The sequence below is a fragment of the Scatophagus argus genome, chromosome 20, assembly GCF_020382885.2.
Source record: "Scatophagus argus isolate fScaArg1 chromosome 20, fScaArg1.pri, whole genome shotgun sequence".
Classification (NCBI taxonomy): domain Eukaryota; kingdom Metazoa; phylum Chordata; class Actinopteri; family Scatophagidae; genus Scatophagus; species Scatophagus argus.
In genome coordinates, this window is record NC_058512.1 from 8028766 (window position 1) to 8047648 (window position 18883).

An 18883-nucleotide genomic window follows, 5' to 3' on the forward strand; every position below is an offset into this window, starting at 1 on the left:
ATGTTGTTGCAACTGCTGTCATTATGTGCTGCAGCCCAAACCTAATCACAAATTCTTCAACTCCACACACGCAAACTTCAGACCGTCTGAGGACTCAGCCAAGAGTTTGACAACATGTCACGTCAGCCAATGACTGGCATTATGCTTCTGCAGTGACTAAGTGAGAAAAACTCAGCAATAAGCAATGAAGAAAGGAAAAAAGCATGAAAACAAAAGAGAAAAGAACTTAGATGCATGCATGCATAAAAGTTTCTTTTGTGATTTGGTGCTTTCATGCAACACAACACACATATGCAGTGCAATTCACTTGGCTGGGCACTGTTTCAAGACAATGCTTTTGCTTTGGTGGCTTCCTCTGAAGGGTGAGATAGCAGAGAGGGTATTTCAGATGTAGCCAGTATGTGGTTAAAGTGTGTGTGCATGTGTGTGTGTGTGTGCATGTGTGTGGGCTGTTTGAGTGGGTGGAAGAGGATGTAAGTTAAGAGTGAAGAACAAGGACAAAGCAAATGAGAGGCAAGCAGCATACAAACACTGTCACATACACAGTGTTCAAACGCACACAAAATGTTGCACAAAGACTTGGTGTTTTAATTCCGAGTCAGTCTCTCTCCTTTGAAAAAGACCTTTACATCCATACTAAAATAAATATTTGTTAAGACATACAATCAACAGCTTTTCTAAAGGAGACTAAGAAATTGGGAATAATGTCTCTGTAACCGTCAACTTCATCCGGGTCTGTACGTCCGAAGAAACAAATGTAATGTTCGAACACGTCGAAGTAACAGTGGCTAGTTAGATCAGTCTAATTAATTATCAGTGTTGTATTTTGTTGTTTGTTGTATTGGATTTATATGAAGTCTGATGAAAAACAGTTACAACAGTTAAAACAAACACATAAAGGAAACTGATAGAAGGCTCATAAATGCCTGACAACTTAAAGTATTAATAGTCTATGGCAGTAATTAAACTTATTTGATTTGATGATGATTTACTTGATAACATGAAATGAAAAAAATACTTAATTTGTTCCCTAACATGTTGATATAAATATAAATAATTTTAGGACTTGTGTTATTCTTTATTCGGTACTTAAATCCTTTATGTCCAAACGTGTTTTTACAAACGGACAAAACCAAATTTATTGTGCGTTTTACTTTTATGTTCAGATATATAATGAAAGCTGTACGTGTTTCTGTGAACCAATAAAAGTTTGAGTGTTTTTACTCTTTGCTCTGGTGAGTAGAGAGTAAAAGCTGGAACAACACTGACTGATCATGAAAAACAGCTTGTATAAAGCAGCCCAGTGGAGAGAAACTCCCTCCTGACAAACACTGGCTGTTAAATATTTGTTTTATGACTGACCCCAGAGGGAAGCCAGAATTACCTTCCATGTCAGCAGTCACTGCACTTCACTGCACTGCACAGCAAAGATTATCTGACAGGGGAAATTAAAGAACTGCGGCAAGAGCCTAATTCAATAAAACAATATCCCCAATACTCCTTACTTTCATTTCTTTCCAAATGCACATAACTTTGCTAACATGTGTGAGAGGATTTCAAGCTCCCAAAACATAAAAGTTCAGAAACTTGTCTTCCTGTTATTCACCTAGGATTATCATTTTAAAAGTGTTCACAGAATTGTTCTGTGTTTTCTCAGTAGTTTTTCCTTTAGGTAAAATGCACCTGGACAAACAGGTGATATGCACATATTTGTATGCTTGAGGAATGGTCGACCTTTTCTACGGGCGTACGTGGCTAAAAGATGTTTATCATATGGTTAATTTAAGTGATGAGGGGTATGGTTACTGGACCTGGTTCTGGTATACATTACTTTGTAGAATAATGTTTTACATATGAATGTGTACCGTTTCTTTTGATGCCCTGACAGGAGTGACAGGATATGCCTGACACCTACAACATTAAAGTACCATTAATGTAACAGAAGTCTGATGTATTTTCCACTTTTATGTCATCAATATACTGTATAAGACATTTTTATAATACAGAATATTACTGTAAAGTGAGCTTACCATATTGTGAAAGAATCATTAATATACATAGGAGGAGTTACGGATTCTTTTCATACATGAAACAGAATTTCACTGTCAGTTAGATCTTTAGGACCCTCCTTCTCTATTCAATTATTCATTTTCTTCGACTCATGTAGGCCTGATAGTTCAGAGTAGTTACAAATTCGTAAGAGATGTTCAGACATCTCAATATCTTTTACATACATGCACAACACAAAAACCTACATACATTTTGACCTAAGACGCACATTGGCCCAATGGGCTGTCACTTTCAGTTTGGTCAAATGGACAAACCACACAACTGGTTGTGACAAACCAACAAAATGTTTGTCACTAATCTGTTTGTCTGTAATCTTAAAAGGCTGGGGAGCAGAAAGGATCTCAGTGTTTCTGTATGAATCAAATTGTAAAACTCTTCAAAAGAGCAACAAGAAAATGATGTCTCCTCTTCCCTCAGATCAACAAGAACTCATCCCTGCGTCTTCAACGAATCATTTTGCAGATTTGGGGTTTTCTTCAGCTTCAATTGCATTATGCTTAAAGATTTCAAGGTTCCTTGGTCGAGAACAACCAAAGTCCCTGTGCAAACTACTAAAATGAAATAAGAGCAACATGCAAGGTTTTGACACAAAGCAAACATGTAGCAAGCACACACAGAAAATTCCAACATGCAATCAAATGATACACATTTACATTATTAACTGCCACTTACCTTCAGAGAGTGGTGCTTGCTCTCGTGCAGTATCATCTCCTCAGATATGATGAGAGCTCGGCTGCACAGGTCAAGAGGCTGAACAACAGCATATCACACAGATTAGGACACAAAATTTTTGCACTTAATTCTGACCCCCATTCATTTATAACTGATATCATTAACAGGATATTTATCAATAACCACAAGTACACATTGCTCGCATTATTACCCTTAGACTACCTCTCAAAATCCTGAACATATGTTAAGCTTTTCTCATAATAGATATCAGGAATATAATAATGCATTGGTTTAGATTAGTAAAATAAAACATGAGGCTGCAGTACCAATTCCATTTTGGTTCCTAAATCCAATAGTTCTGCAGAACAGCTGTGAGAAAAAACCTTTTCTGTACTGTACAAAACACAATTGAAACTGATTCTATGAAGGCAAGAGCGAGCTGCGACCACGAGGTGCTATGTGTGGTCTCAGTATGACAAGACACTTGAAATGAACTAGTATGGCAACGTGGGAGGATGGGACTTCCTCTCAAGTCCGGCGAGTGACAGATGGCCAATTCAGTATGTGCGCATGTGTCACATTTGAATACCTTGTGAAGCAGACTCAGGGTTGCACATTTCTATATGAATTAAAAGGGAAAACCACAAACATCCCTGCATTGTGAGAGCATAAAGACCCCAAGGCATAGTATCTTAAATGATGTGGTAGATGCAAAGACATAACGGCTGTATACTGAACGTACACATGCAGCTATGAGAGCATTTATTTTGTAATGACACATTACTTCACTTCTCTCTGGTTCCTGGTTCCAAATTACAGCCAAAACACAGCCTTTCCAATTATCATACTATGAAGAACAAATACGTATAAATGTGTTTATCTGCATGCTAAACCTAAATAGAAACTGGATGGATCATACAGAACATTGATGAAAACCATAATCCTGTGCTGTATCAAAAAGAATTTCCAGAAAACAAACATCCTGGCTGCTCAGTTTGTTACACTGACCTCCTAGGTTCACTTTAACTGCCCCATCATTTCCTGTCTTTCTTCACAGACAGACAGACAGACAGTAAAGTGCTGTAGCACGAAGGCAGAAATTCAAAGAAACATCTGCATATCTAAAAAAAAATGTTACATGTGAAAATAGAGCCTTCATGACAAGAGAAATTCTCAGACAAAAAGGTCAACAAATTTCATAACTGCAAACCTCAAACGTCTATTTCCTTTTGACCCAAATGCGCTAGGGAAAACCATCATATCAAAAGTGATACCATCTTGTGCACCATTATATACGGATTTCCCTGTTTGACCACTGAAGACTGGTTTTCAGAGCATCAGTGTGACTTGGCGGTATTAGATTCATACCACATAACCACGGCAGTATGCATGCACAGTTCAAGATCAGCATTAGTTTTACAGTTTAATCAGATTTTCAGGAGCTGAATGTGTTCAGATATGCTTTATCCAAAAACTTTATGGAGTGAACAACCCACACATTTGTTTTGGACTGAGATGCTGGTGCTCTAGTGCAATATCTAGTGGCAGCAAATATTTAACGTTTAATGTCAAGGAGGACTCTAGTAGTGCCCCAAATTACAAGTTTACAGTAATTATAAAAATGCACATATTCACATAGACTGACTTGCCTGAACAAAGATGGGGAAGATAAGAATCTTGGGTGCCACCTTGACATATCCATAGTTGCCGTGTGGAGTGTGTGAACGCACAATGGTACAATTTTGGTAGTTGGCAAAGTTGGCATTCTGCTGTTGGTAGTTGGGTACACCGGCATTAGTGGAAGTGGACGATGTCTTTGTCTTAGAGTTGTTAGACCTACGGAGAAAGCCAGTACGGTTGGAGAAAGCCCCTCCGCCTCCGCCTCCGCCGCTACCGCCTCCAGAAAAAGCACCCCCACTGCCACCCTGGGGCTGTGGACCAGGGGTCTGTCGTGTAGGGTATAACCTGGCAGCTGTGGAACAAAAAGAGGAAGGTGAAGCAGGCCAGAGTAAAGATGCATTCAATACAGAATTTCCGGAGCCATTTACAACATCAGCTATCATGATGTGTAGTAATTATTTTATTATTAATTCAAGCTCACAGAGATATCAAATAGTTTTGGGCAACATGTCTATTTGCTTTCCTACTGAGATGAGATGAGATGAGATGAGATGATCAACACCGCTCTCAAATCTTAACTGTAGCATGAAGACGGAGCCTGGAGGTGTTTAGCTGAGGTTAACAGATGACTAACCAGATAACTTAGTGTTGTTAAAAAGCATTTTTCTGGGTCACTCCCTCGCCAGAGTAGAAGAAAACATGACAGGGGATGCATATTTGATATCTTAAAAAGTTATACTGATAATTTTTTAGAAAAAACAACACGCAGTGAGCATAAAACTTGTGATAATTGTTTTCAGGATCACTAAGGAAGCAGTAAAAAAAAGTAAGTCAATCACGAGAACAGTACTTAAACTGACTCTATTTTAAAGAGACTATTTCAGCTTGCCAAATATTAAGCGATTTCAGTCACATTCATTGAAATAACAACAACCCGAAATATGAAGTCAAAAATTAAATTTTGGGTTACATCCAAAACAATAAAGACACAAAACTTAAACAGCTAAAATACCCAAAACAGTTCACTGTACTCACAAAATGTTTTATGAGTATGAGCACAAAATACGTCTTACCCAGTGTTCCCTGGTTGTCTTGGTAAACAGGCCTCAAGATCTGAAAGGAGAATAAGATTAAATAATGTTAATATTGAACAGGCTGTTTCAACACAGTGTGGACTGATTTCTAAGCTACATCGATAATGGAATAAAAGACATCAAAACAATGACATAAGATCCAGTATGCCATTGTTTCATCACTAAAATGTTATTATAATGATAGTTGACAGGAAAGGGTTGCCATGAGAGATGCTGAAATATGTATATTGTAATAAAGGAGAATATATTAAGAAAATATACTGTACATTTGTCTCCTACGCTTTCTTTTTCTGTGCTGCTCATGCATACTTTCTCACATGACATTGAATTCAGTGTGCCGGATTCAGCTGAGCCCAGTTTTATTTGAGGTGGACTCAGTGAGGCAGTGGCGGTTTCTACGTGTCACAGCAAATTACAATCAGCTGACGGAGTAAAGATAGAAAGCAGCCACCACATCACATGTTGTTCAGATTAGTGCAGTAGGTGAACTAGAGGTTGGAAAGCCTCAAAATGTTTAAAACATATCATTAGCATTCTTTTCTGCCGGCCTGTCATGATAAATATTTTCTGTAGTGTGGGATTTCAGACCTCTTTGTTTGCGAACTGGAGTATTGTGTCAGTGTGATATGTCACCAACATGACCCATTTCCAGAGGCCTTTCGGTATATTTAGCCTGCGATGGCCACCACAAAATCTCACCAAATCCCTGCCTTCTCTTTTGTTTGAGATTGAAGTGCTGGTAGTTTGAAAGGGAAGTGTTTGCTCTCTATGTGCATGCACCTCTAATCTTTTTTTTTTTTCCAGAGGCTAACCAGAACATGTTACTCTCTTTCATTTTCTGTTTACTTATTCTCTTTTTTTTGTGATTTCTCTGAATCTTGCTTTGTGTTTCCTTCAAAAATCAGTCTCATCTCAACGTCCCTTAACTGAACCTAAATATCAGAAGCACTCACAAAAGGAAGATCAACACTACATGAGGTCTACACAGACACACATACAGAACACACAGATGCAAGTTAGAGATAAACCTACAAGCAGAGAGAGAGAGAGAGAGAGAGATAAGCAAATAAGACAATTTAGCTATCGACTCTACATAGTACAGCAAAAGGAAATCTTGAGTAACTATTTAGACACTATTGGCTTAGCAACAGATGAAAGACACTGCTGAAGGGATAAAGCCTCAAACACATCTTGAATATTTTGGTTCAACATGTTTGTTATCCCGAGGTGGGTAATTGATTAGTATCGTATTGTTAGAGTTGTGTTAGCTGAGAAATTCAGTTCAGTCTTTTTTGATTCAATGGGTTTGCTTTATTTGTTTTTTATGATCAAATCTTTTACCTCATATACATGATGTCACTGCATGAAAAAATAAGCACATGCTGTATAAAATGTCATATACAGTACATGTCATACTGTGCATGTATACGCAGGTGATATTGAAATACTGCATATTGTGCAGTGGGCCAGTATTGGAATGTGTGAATATTCATAAAAACACATTAAAAAACTATTTTTTGTTGAATTCTTCCTCTTGCTGAGATGTTATAGATTTTTAAAATACTGATGTATAATTCATGGCATACAGATGGCTTCTATATTGTATTCTCTCAAGTTAATTTATGTCTGTTACATACAGTATGCATTGTTTTTCGAATATGAACCGTGCTTAGTTTGTAGAATGTAATAAAAGAAATACTGCCAAAGCTTCACATAGTACAGGCATACAAAATATTATTGACAGCTACATGTTATATGTTATTGTCTCCTCTTGCAGTCTATTACTTCTTATCTATATTACACTGACCTATGTAGTGTATGCAGGGTGTCAAAACATGTCTTGAAGCACAAATCAGAGCAAAGGCAGTAACCCACATGGGCCACACATATTGTATATACAGTCCATCTATCTATCAGCACCAGGGATGTAAGGTAAGGAGACATATCTAGGATGAGCCACCATATGACCGTGGTGAGGATGGGGAGGACGAAGAAGATGATGAAGATGCAGCCCACCACCAGTTTGCGGTACCTGGCTTCCGGGATTGATGGGGGCCAGGATGATGTAGTTGTCCCCGTTGGACGCCTTCACTCTGGTACCCTTCAGTGTGGCAGTGTGAGGGTGGTGGAAGTGTCGTGGTTTCCCATCCAGCTCCTCAGACGACCCTCCCTGGGCCCCCCACCCCATCGTCCCTACGCCTATGCCGCTGCTATTTCCAGCTTCTGAGCCATTGACCAGCAGCCTGCGGGCGGCCGTGGCACGGTGGTGGGCTGGGAGAGGCGGCACGGCCGGTGGGGTTTTGCTGGTGCCAACATCTGGTATGCGCCTGCGAGTAGGGGGTGATGGGGCATCATAGTTTGAAGTGGAGGTTGAGGGCTTGTAAGAGGGCCGGTGGATGAGGCCCTCAAAATTAGGCTTAGCTGACGGGCCTGTGCGCCACACCACCACCGTGATTTCATTGGCGCTGTTTCTACAACAAGAAAGACAGATGACGATGAACAAAATCTGGATGAGTGTAAAAGCAGAAACTTTGTAAATCAACTGCACACGAATCTGTGTGTAAGCAGTATCAATTTAGAACTGTTTTCATGTAGCTGAAAATGATTGTATTTGCACATTTAAAATGCAAGAATTCAAAAAAGTCACAATACTGACAGAAATCTGCATAATTCTATTATGAAAATTAACTGAATCATAAAAGTGTGATAATTCAATAAGGAAAGAACGGGGCATGTTGTTGACTCCTGATAGTCAAGGCCCATCTTATCTTCATCATCACAACATCATCAGTCATTCCAGTTCCAGCTCATCTCACCAGAAACTCAGTTCTTATTGGCTACAATCTTTGTCTGAATTCAACAATGTTTAGAATTTGCATGCCTTGTTCAGGCAGCCATATATTTAAGAATGGGCCAACTTTGTCTTTAGGTTAATCATGATGGCAAAATTAACTCTCAATCACATAATCATTACAAATCACTCTGAGTCCTGAATAAGCCTATGAAAAGGATTCTCCAACAGCCTGGTGTAAATTCACCCACAATCCTCTTTTGTGTTGGACTCATTACCTGATAGCATGGGCTAAGTCCACACATTTCCACTGCTCCACTGGCTGACCGTTAAGCTGCAGGAGAGTGTCCAACTGCTGCAGACCTGCCTGATCTGCCGGACCCCCTGCCAATGTGAAGAGAAAAGAAAAAGTTCATATCATTACACGCTCCCCTGTGCCATTCATGCTAGCAGGGTTGAATCGCTAATTTAAGCATCCAGCTTGTTTTGCAAGTACCGGGGATACAGAATAGTGAAACTACTGTACAGATGAAATAATACAATAATAATTTGATATTAAGATGCTCAGAGAATCTGGTGAAATTTTGTTAGCATTCCCTCTCATCTCTCCACAGCACGGATGTGGTCAGCTCGATAGAGCATCTTGTTCAGACACATGGCAGCGGGGAGGAAGCCCGCCAACTTGGGGGCTTGACTCCAACTCCTCCATTTGACAGACAGGTTCCCTATTAACTGCAACACCCCGCTGACTGAGCCGATGTTCATGGTAATTCTCCAAGCAGCGACCAGCGAAATAAAAAATTAACTGCCCACAAGTGTCATGAAATTTTCATGATGCAAGTTGCATTCATGAAACACTTCAAAACCGAGGTCAATCGATGTGAAGCGAAAGCAGCTTTCACAGGAATATAAGCCATTACCTTTTTATTTACATATTCTAGTGCCTTTAAAGTGGAAAATAGGAAAAAAAATCTATATTTTTTGTCTTAAAAAGCAGATCATCTACCTGCTTTGCCACCATATATTTTATATATTGTATAACAGTGAATCTCAAGCCAAGTTCATATCACAAATATTATTAAAATTAAAACTGATTTCTTGGCAGTCCTGCAAGTGAAAATGAAAAACAACATTTTAAACCAGAAAGTATTACAGTCAAATCTTGTTTATGAATGCTTTTCATGCTTTTTAAAATGTATAATTTGGGGTACTGGTAGTAGAATATTCTTCAGAAATGTAAGTTAATATTTCAAGAAATTAAAAAAGTTCAAATTAAGGTTCAAGGTTCAAATTAAAGACAGAGTCCTGAAGACAGAGCAGAAAAGAAAGGACGTAAAAATTTAAACAGCAACCTCTTTTTCTTAAGAAGAGTTTCATTTAAAATGACGTGTGCGTGCAAAACTTGCCTGGATCAACAGCCTGCACCCTCACAGGGGAATCCGAGCAGATGGTGAAGCCATATCCATCCTTTCCTCGAAGGATGGTCACCTGCACAAAACACACACACACACACAACATAGAGTCATTTAGTGATCGAAAGATAGGACCTCTGTCTCTCTCCTCCCTGTAGCTGAGGAACCAAAAGTAGCACACTGGCAAAATAGTCAACCTCCTTCCTGCAGGACAATTAAGTAGATTTCTATTCCACTCCTACTTCCTATTAAAACTGTCTTGACAGCAGTTTCCTGGTAAACCCAAGTAGCTGAGTTAGTGGGAAAAACAACTCGGAGAGATGGAGGAAGGACATTCTTTGTCCAGTTGTCGGGGAAGAACTGAATGTAGTGAATATGCTGAAAGTGAATTGCCTATTTACTCACATATACTTCTTTAACAGTGTACAGGTGGTATGCAGAAACAATAATCCAGTAGTACAGTACACAACTGCTTATTATAGTACACAATACTGTGAAGAGTGAATCTGTTTAAACTGTTATTTTTCCAGGTTAGTCCTACTGACGTCAAGAATTTGTGAAAACAGAGAACGAGTAAATTATTATTATAAACACAACAATAAAAATAATTTCGTGTGTTGTAATATGTGTCATCATGAGACTGCTAAAAAAAAAAAAGATTAAAATTAAAATTATGAGTTTTTTTATGAGTTTCCACTCTCAGAATATTTTCTTAGCGAACAGCTCCACACAAGAGAGTAAAGGACTGTAAATCCTTTCTGAAGCACTGTATCTCCGTCCAACTGTTGCTACTGGTGTATCCCATACTTTTCGACGTATACAAATGTAAGTCAGTAATCAGTATTTCAATTCAGTTTTATATGAAAAACAGAGATGGACAATCATTACAGGAATCCGGTGTCCAATCAAGGATGTACGCTTGAAGTTCGGCAAATCTCAACGCTAGGATGAATTATTTTAAAATACAACGTGAACACTCAAACATACCAAATTCAAACATGCACACGTACAAACACACACGCAGAGAGACAATGCTGATGGCTCGCTCCCATTGTCTCGCTTTCTCTTTGACCCCGCAATGTCAAACATTTGGTACCTGTGCCCGGTAGTTTGAGCCAAAATCAACATAGTTCCATCCAAAACATTTCAACTTTCCATCTCATCTGCTGACAACCAGGGGCCCAAAACACATAGCCAACCCCGCTCAACTCCACCCCCTCATCCTTCTGCCTTTCTGTCTCTAGCAGAGGAAAACCACATATATATATGCTGAAATTACTGTCTACCCACGAGCAAGACGCAGTGACTTGAAGAAATACGGTGATTATTCAGGGGCCCGAAGCTTGTGATGACCCTAAAATGTCGGCTATGATTGCAGTTTCTTATAGTCCACCGACTTTATGTGCCCCATGTCACACTGTTTAGGGCCACAATTCATTCACCATATTCTCTATCCTTCATCCCAAGAATTTCTCTCAGTCTACCTCATGACACTGCTAAAAAAATAAAGAATTCTGATAAAGAATAAGAATAAGAAATTACGATTGTCTTGTTGTTGTACTCTTTGATGTGCCTGAGTCTTGATTAACTATCTCATAAAGTCAGTAGGATCTTATCTTTCTAACTGTTGTTACTGAGAGTATTGCAGGTCATTACATACAAACACCACCGAAGCACCTGTATATGTACACACATGGGTGGATGTGTGACTCCCCATTTTCATTCATAACTGTGTGAAAAGGTGTACGGTTTCCCTGCACAGTCTGTGTGCATATTTTTGTATGAAGATAGAGGGATTCAAACGAATTATTCTCAAGTCGAGCTGTGTGAGATGAACGGAAACTGACTGGAGAGAGATGAAAAGATGCAAAACAGGGATAAAAGATTAAATGGTGATAAAAGAGGGCAGTGGGACTGTGAAAAATGGCAGAGACAGAAGAGATGACAGAGACAAACAGAGGGACAGACGGCATGGAAAAAAGAAAACATTTCACTGGAATTAAGGAAGAACAAACGAAGCATTCAGAAGGACCAGAAATTTAACGTGAAAGAAAATGCTGAAAAGACTCTGACTCAAAATGAACAGATATTTAAGAGAGACATCCACCCATCACGCCTCATCCTTCTGTCTTGTCTATTTCTTTCTTTTTATCAAGCATGACTTTAGCTGTTGTGCCCTTTTTAAGGGAACTCTAAGAGCTGCCTAATTTGGACCGATTCATCTGAACTTCAGAGACTTTAACAGCATTAGTTCAATTTGTAAGCATAGTTGCGTCTAACCACTTGGACTCCTTTGGTCTGCCTGGAGGAAGCAGTTCCATGCCCCCTTTTACACTTGTAAATGAAAGCAGAGGGATTATTTTCAAACTGGAGCAGAACAGAGGAGACTAGCCTGGGAATAATGCAAGAAACCAGAGTGAATGTTCTTTTAAGGGAGCATTTTTCTTCAGTGCATAAATCACAAGATGTATTACTGAAAATGAATGAAGATAGATGAATGGGAAAAGTTTATAGCATACATTAAATATTCAAATTGTATGAACAGGGCTTTCGTGATGAATTAATAATACAATCAAAGGGACTGTGAGAGTACAGACCAGACTAAGATGTTAACTTTCCTGCAGTAAAGTTAGATGGACCCAAAGGACAAAACCCTTTAGCCCATGTGTGTATGTGTTCATGCATGTGTTTCAGAACTTTTCCCTTTTTACAATCATGCCTCAGTGTCCCACCATCCTTTTAAAGGTGACTGCATGAAGCTAAGAGCAGAACCCCTTTCAACCTCCATCTGATGATAACAGTATATGTCTTAATAAAATCTACCAACCAGAAGCCATACACACAACTTAAATTGTCATTCTGTATTTTTGTCATCTAAGCCCAGACTTACAAATATTCACAAACTGTTTTCTGTCTCTTAAAAATGTACAAATTTATTCGTATTTTCATATTTTGCTCTCTCCAGGGGGAACTACATTATACTCTGTTTCATCGTATTTGATTTCCAATTTCTTTTAATGTGCAATTCAGATTCAGTCCATAAAGTGGCTTACGTAAGGCCAGTCCACTCCTGCTATCTTCCTCTCACAATGTGAAGGATAAATAATGTAGAGGATAGAGGGCTTGTTCTTCCCTCTAAAGAAACACACATCTCTTAAATCTCCTACACTCACAGACAATTATTCCTTTCCACAAGTGCTGGACATGTAGTTGAAACCATATTTTCTTCTCTACAGCAATAGCAAAATATCATGATCACAAAGATATTGTATTTTAATGGATGATGGAACTTGAATAATCTGTTGCAAATTAATCATGAAATTATTATTCAGAGACTGTAACTGTCAAACTGTTCCCTGTCTCTTCCTCACATCCCTTGCATAACTCTCTGGAGCACAAACACACCTGGGGAAGCCTACATCCGATGCAGAGGTGACACAGTCCGTGGATAGTGTGCATCACACCTCCACCTCCTCCTCCTCCACCTCCTTCTCCAGTATTCAAGTCCGCAGCCAGCACGCACACACTGCGGCGGTGACTTTCCACCTGGCCGGCCCTCCTGCAGCCCGAGTATCTCCACAGCCTCCTTTGTGCCGCTGAGTGCGTGCTCCTGGGGCTGTGCTCCGATGGCTGAGCAGATTTAAGTGTGTTATGAATCATCTCGACAGTGGCAGCTGCCCAGTCTTCCAGTGTTCAAAATGTCAGGCTTCCAGGTGACAGTCCAGCTGAGGTGGCTCTGGATAATAATACTGTGTCTCACCTTGCTAAAAAAAAAAGACTAGAAAAGCGTATGAAAAATGTGTCCTTGGGGACTTTTCAGCCAAACTGGCCTTCACTCCACATCAACTTTCCCCAAATGAGTGAAGATTCGACAGTCCTTTCTGCAAAATTGGCGTCACAATGCCATTGACCTCCAAATGCACTATTATCCATTCAAGGCTTGTAACTAACGACTCCAGTCACCTATGCACATTCCCCCATGCAAATTTTTATGAGTCTGGATCATTTCATCCACAGCTTCATGTCCTCCTCTTGGCTCTTTTAAAACTTCAGTTCAGTCTTCCCTTTTTCGCCTTCTTCATTCATTTAACTTTTCTCGCATTTCTTTTGTCCCGATTGACACTGTCCAGCTCCTTGCCCTATGGCCTGAACAGCAGCGACTGCAGTAGCTCCTGAGATCAGCTGTGTGAGAGTGTGCGGCGGCGTCATGTAGGCGAGACTGGCGCTGGCTCGGCCTGGTCAGGCCACACTGTAGCTCCTGGCAGGGGCGCTCATGGGAACTCTTCAACAGCAGAAGAATAGGAGGAAGTGCCTCCCACCGCCACCCCCGTCCACACACATACACACACACATGCACTTACGCATACCTCGTCACCCCACAGCCAGGACAGCTTTGTGTGTCTGCCCCCGATAAGGCCAGTTTGCTTCCTGGTTCCACACTATGAGGCTGTGAGAGGTGCTATAGATCTCAGTCATTTGCAAATATACACTGTAGTGACTAATGTTGGTGGTAAAGAAGAGGTATGTGTGAATTAGAGGGAGAAAGGCAGGATTTTTAGTAGCTGATGAGCAGGTTTGAGTCTGGAAACTTGTAACAGTGTGGTGAACTCTCGGACCGCATTTGCTCTGTAAACTACACTGAAATGTTTGATTGTTTACAACTTCTAAACACTTTTCCAACAACAAAAACAAAACAAAGACCAAATAATAAGAAACAAAAAGAGTGCCAGCTGCATTGTTTGGGCACATGCGTAACACAGATACACGCATACCTCATCAGACTTTACCCCTCATCAGACATTTCCACCTTAGCTACCATACTCAGGACTCTCCGTCCAGACATTATGCTTGTTTGTTATGTTTTCAGCTTCCATATTTCCTCTGCTTTTCCTTTCAGCTGCTCCCCCTCACCCTCAACAGCACGGGACGGAAATTCACACGTCTGCAACTCTCTGACAATCCCCCCCTCCTCTTCCAGTTATCCAAACATCACTTTTATTTTTATTTTCAATATCCGTATGCCTGGGAAAAAGGTTTTAATCTGCAAAGCAGATAACAACAAACTGCTCGGCAGCAGTGCAAGAGAAAGCCTGTTAATTTACAGCTAAAACAGTGGCCAGTCTAACCCCTAGCAACCCCATTAATTCGCTGCTTGCCTCTTTTCCTTTTTATCATTTGGATGTCTGGCTCATAGACTGAAACATGGAGATGTGATGGAGAAAGAGTGGGGTGAAAGAGGAGCAATGCTGCCCTAGTCTCTGGAGTGCTAATAAAGTGGCAGAGAAGGCCGTTGTCTTAAGATCCCTTCATGCCAGTGGTAATGGCAGCTTTTCCCTGTTTGCCTTTTCAAAAGGGCGAGGGTTACCCGTCAAGCACACAAAAAACACTTTCTCTCTCTTTCATGCTGAGCTGTTCACCTCTAAATAGGCAGAAGGACGGATTAGATGGGAGAGAAGAAAGGGAGAGAAGAAAGCATGTCTTAGGGAGAGGAGTGAAAGAAGAGTTTGAAAAGCTTGTCTGGGAGCCAGACAAGACCAATCTGGTGTTTAATAGTGTGGGATCTCCCTCTCTCCCTCTCGCTCTCTCTCTCTCTCACTTTGACCTGAATAAACAGCTATCAAAAGAGGAGGCGTCTTCTAAGCCAGTGAACACACAAGTTGGGTCTAAGGCCAAGTTCAGGGTCACATCTCAGGCTGTATATAAAATCAAAACTGTGAAAGGGATATAGATTCATTGCTTCACTGCAGCTCCAACAAGGTGGTGGCACAGGACAATATGAGACAGAGTTAAATGACTGAAGACCTCAAAGAGCAACCACATGTTTTCAACCTTAGAATACTTAAGCTAGACTTCTACAAATGCAAATCAGGTTTTATAAATACCTTTATAAATCTGAGAGTCAAATCAAGCAAAATACACATTTTAGTGCACTTCAAAGGACTTAACAGGTCAACAAGGGTCAACAATACACTTACAATGTTCAACATTTTATTAACATGTTAGCATTCTACCTTTACTAACTGACACTGAGGCAAACATCTCAAAGAGGCTATGACTGAGGTTAGTTTGGCAGGTGTTTGGTCTTAAACCAAAGAACTGGACAAATGAGGCAACCAATCGACAGACCGGCATTGCCAACTATAGAGTCATGCTTTTCAAGTACTACAAAGAGTAATACAAAGATCTCTTAGAATGCATCCATGCTTACACACACCAACACATTTATGGCAGCAGATCTGCATTGCAACGCATTGGCCATCTGGAACAATTTGGGGTTGAGGGTCTTACTCCAGATGTGGAGAGGAGTTGGAAGGGATGGAACAACCCTAAGACCAACGGGTGACTCACTCTCACCCCTGAGCCAAAGGAGTCCATACACTGTGATAAACACCATAGCTATGCGCATCCCATCTACTGCAACTGTAACTTATTCCAAACTAAAAGACGAAGCTGAATAGCTCGGAGCAAGGATAAGCACTCATACATCCTGCATTGAGCACAGGACACACGAGGGTTAGGAGCAGCAAGGCCCCTGGGCCTAAAATACTCACAAAGGGATGTTCTCTGGCAGTAAAACTAACCATTCTTCAGTCATTCTGAGACACCAGCCAGAAAATCTAACCTCACTGTCCTCTTTTCAGCTCACCTCACCCTTCCTTCCCATCTTTCCCGTCAGACAGAAGCGTCAGACCCATTTTCACAGAGATGCTTCTGGAGCTAATGCTAGCCGACAAGCAGAGTGATGCAGCGGGGGTGTGGGGGGGGGGGGGGGGGGGGCATGTTGTCCGGGGTGCAACTACTGTTTATATTCATGAGATCCCTGCTCTCTGACAATGACACAAGCAGATATATTTTTTTTCGCATGTAAACATGATTTGCAAATGGTGACATGACGACTGAGGAGATTATTTCATGTTATGCTTTATGTCTAGTCTCTGGTGCAGGCGATCATTGCTATGAAGTAAGAAGAACAATTTCTTTTCAATCCAACATTTTGAAGATTTTCATATTTCAGGATGTTTTCTCACAGGCCAACATATCTTTGTTTACTTCAACTAAGTGCCTATAAGATAACACACACAATGATAGACTTTTTGAAAGGAAGTTTAGTTTCTCTAAAGATCACATTGATTTGAAGCTGCAGTCTCACGTCACATCACAAAATGTCACTTCTTCGACGGACTACAGCAGTGACTAGTATTTATCCCAAATGCCAATAATTCTTGCCTACATCATCTTAAAAAGCAAACCACAGGAACACCGTAGACATTCAGATTCAGAAGACACAGAACAACAGAACTTGATTGGTGTGACATTTTTTAAAGCATAATTTCTCTCAAACAGCTCATAATTATCTAAATACACAAGAACAATCATTTTAAACGAGTAAGCTGCAGCAGGTTGTAAAAATGTGCTCAGCAGAAATGAAAAATGAAATTGTCTTGTTGTTTCTGAGGGACATTCCTTTGTGGATAACAAGTATTATCTTCAACAACATCTGAAGTGTCCAAAAGCCTTCAGTGAGCTCTGTGTAAATCACTGAAATAATTCATGTGTAAGGCCATCATCAAACACCATAAAATGTGTGAGTAGGCAAAGAGTGGTCAGTTAATGATAACACAGGCCTTTCTGTGTAGTGGGGGCGATGGCCATGAGGTGACAGTGGGAGAAAAGACAGGGAAAAAAGTGGAGGAGGAGGAGGAGGACCAGGCCACAACAGTGAAGGAGGAAATACGCAACGGTCTGGAATGGAGCAAGGACAGGGCAACAGAAAAGGAGTACAGAAAAGAGGAGAAAGTCTAAAAGGTTTTCCATTCTCTGTTAATTTAGTCTGTGAATGTGCTCCCCCCTCCTCCCCTTAACTCTCCCCTGAGACTGTCCCACACAAACCGCACAATCATCTGTTACTTTGATTCACCGGGAGATAAAGAGGAAGAGAGAGAACAAGAAGGAGAGGGGAGGGAGGGTAGAGGAAGGAGAGAGGAAAGGAGCATTCACAAATACGGATGTAAAACTTTTCCATCTTAATGCTGCGCCACATCATTACTGCCCTCTTCACCTTCCAAGCCACTTCAAAAGCTGCTCAGACTCTTGACACAGGGCGTAGGATAGTTATTCTGCTAGCAATGTAAGGAATGCAACAGCTGTGCGGCAAAAAACACAAAATTAAACATTCTGCGAGCTAAGTACAGTGCATCAGGTATAGGAAGTATTAACAAAAGGAACAGGCTCAAATGCAGCACTTTGTGAGATAAATAATCCCTGACTTGTGTTTCTGTGTGTGTGTGAGAGAGACCTACATTATGTTTAGAGAGAGGAAGAGAGTGTGAAAACTGAAATTAAAATGAGTTTCTCTGTCTAATCCTGTCCAGTCAGGCTTCTTGGCTACAGTAAGTCCATATGACCACTGCTTTCCACAGAGTTTACATCCTGGAGTGATTCAAAAGCAACACGGATATTTGTTCCACTGTCATACCGATCCGTTGTACGTAGGCCAAACAATGTCCAGTTTGGTGATTTAAAACCAATTACTTTCCCTCTTCACTAGCCTGTACCGCAAAATACAGGATCAAATTTAAACTACAAAAGTTTTAAGATTTGATTCATTGGGTATTTCTGAAGAAGGTTGAAATGTTTGTTATAATTTTTGTTTTGAGAAGCAGCTCATAATTGTGTAACAGTGACAGAACCTCCACTGCATAGGCCACCCTGAAATTGTGTTTATATACAAGTAATTTAAAACAGAACCTACAATTTGGATGAATCATAATGCCAGTCAGATTATGTTCTCTATTAAGATAATTAGGAAATGCTGTTAATTAGTCTATGTGGCAAGTCACAATGACATTTGACTGAACATATCAGTAAATTTTTTTTTACATATCTTCTGTGTGTTCTCACAATATAACTCACTGCAACTAGAGCATTAGTCAACTGTTTTAACCTGAACCCGAGTGTTTTTGTTCCCTAAAGCTAAGCACACACAAGAGTCAGGACGCAAACCTCAGACTTAAGGGAAAAGGTTCTGCGCTTTGTACCCTACTACTTCTGTGAGGTACAAAATGAAAAAACACTGAACATAATCCAGCTAGCAATTACCTTACCTGTCATTATGAACAAATCTGTACCGTATAGAAACGGGCTGACATGGCATGACCCCACAGGGAATCATATTTAAGTCATTCCAACAGCGCAACAGTTATTATGAAACAAATTACACAACT

General features: G+C 40.3%; 1 protein-coding gene across 4 annotated transcripts in view; it reads right to left on the reverse strand.

The window, feature by feature from the left end:
* rgs3a (regulator of G protein signaling 3a) overlaps positions 1-18883 on the reverse strand; it is a 131223-nt gene that overhangs the window by 75577 nt on the left and 36763 nt on the right. For 2 of the 4 annotated variants that reach the window (XM_046374850.1, XM_046374851.1), the window contains exons 10-15: positions 9654-9735; positions 8526-8631; positions 7489-7927; positions 5436-5475; positions 4392-4714; positions 2743-2820 (exon numbers count right to left, since the gene is read on the reverse strand). In XM_046374850.1, coding sequence (XP_046230806.1) covers positions 2743-2820; positions 4392-4714; positions 5436-5475; positions 7489-7927; positions 8526-8631; positions 9654-9735 — 1068 coding nt within the window. Of the gene's footprint in view, positions 1-2742; positions 2821-3068; positions 4346-4391; positions 4715-5435; positions 5476-7488; positions 7928-8525; positions 8632-9653; positions 9736-13064; positions 13912-18883 lie in introns of those variants that run through there. The other 2 variants (XM_046374852.1, XM_046374853.1) reach the window with 2 other exon arrangements.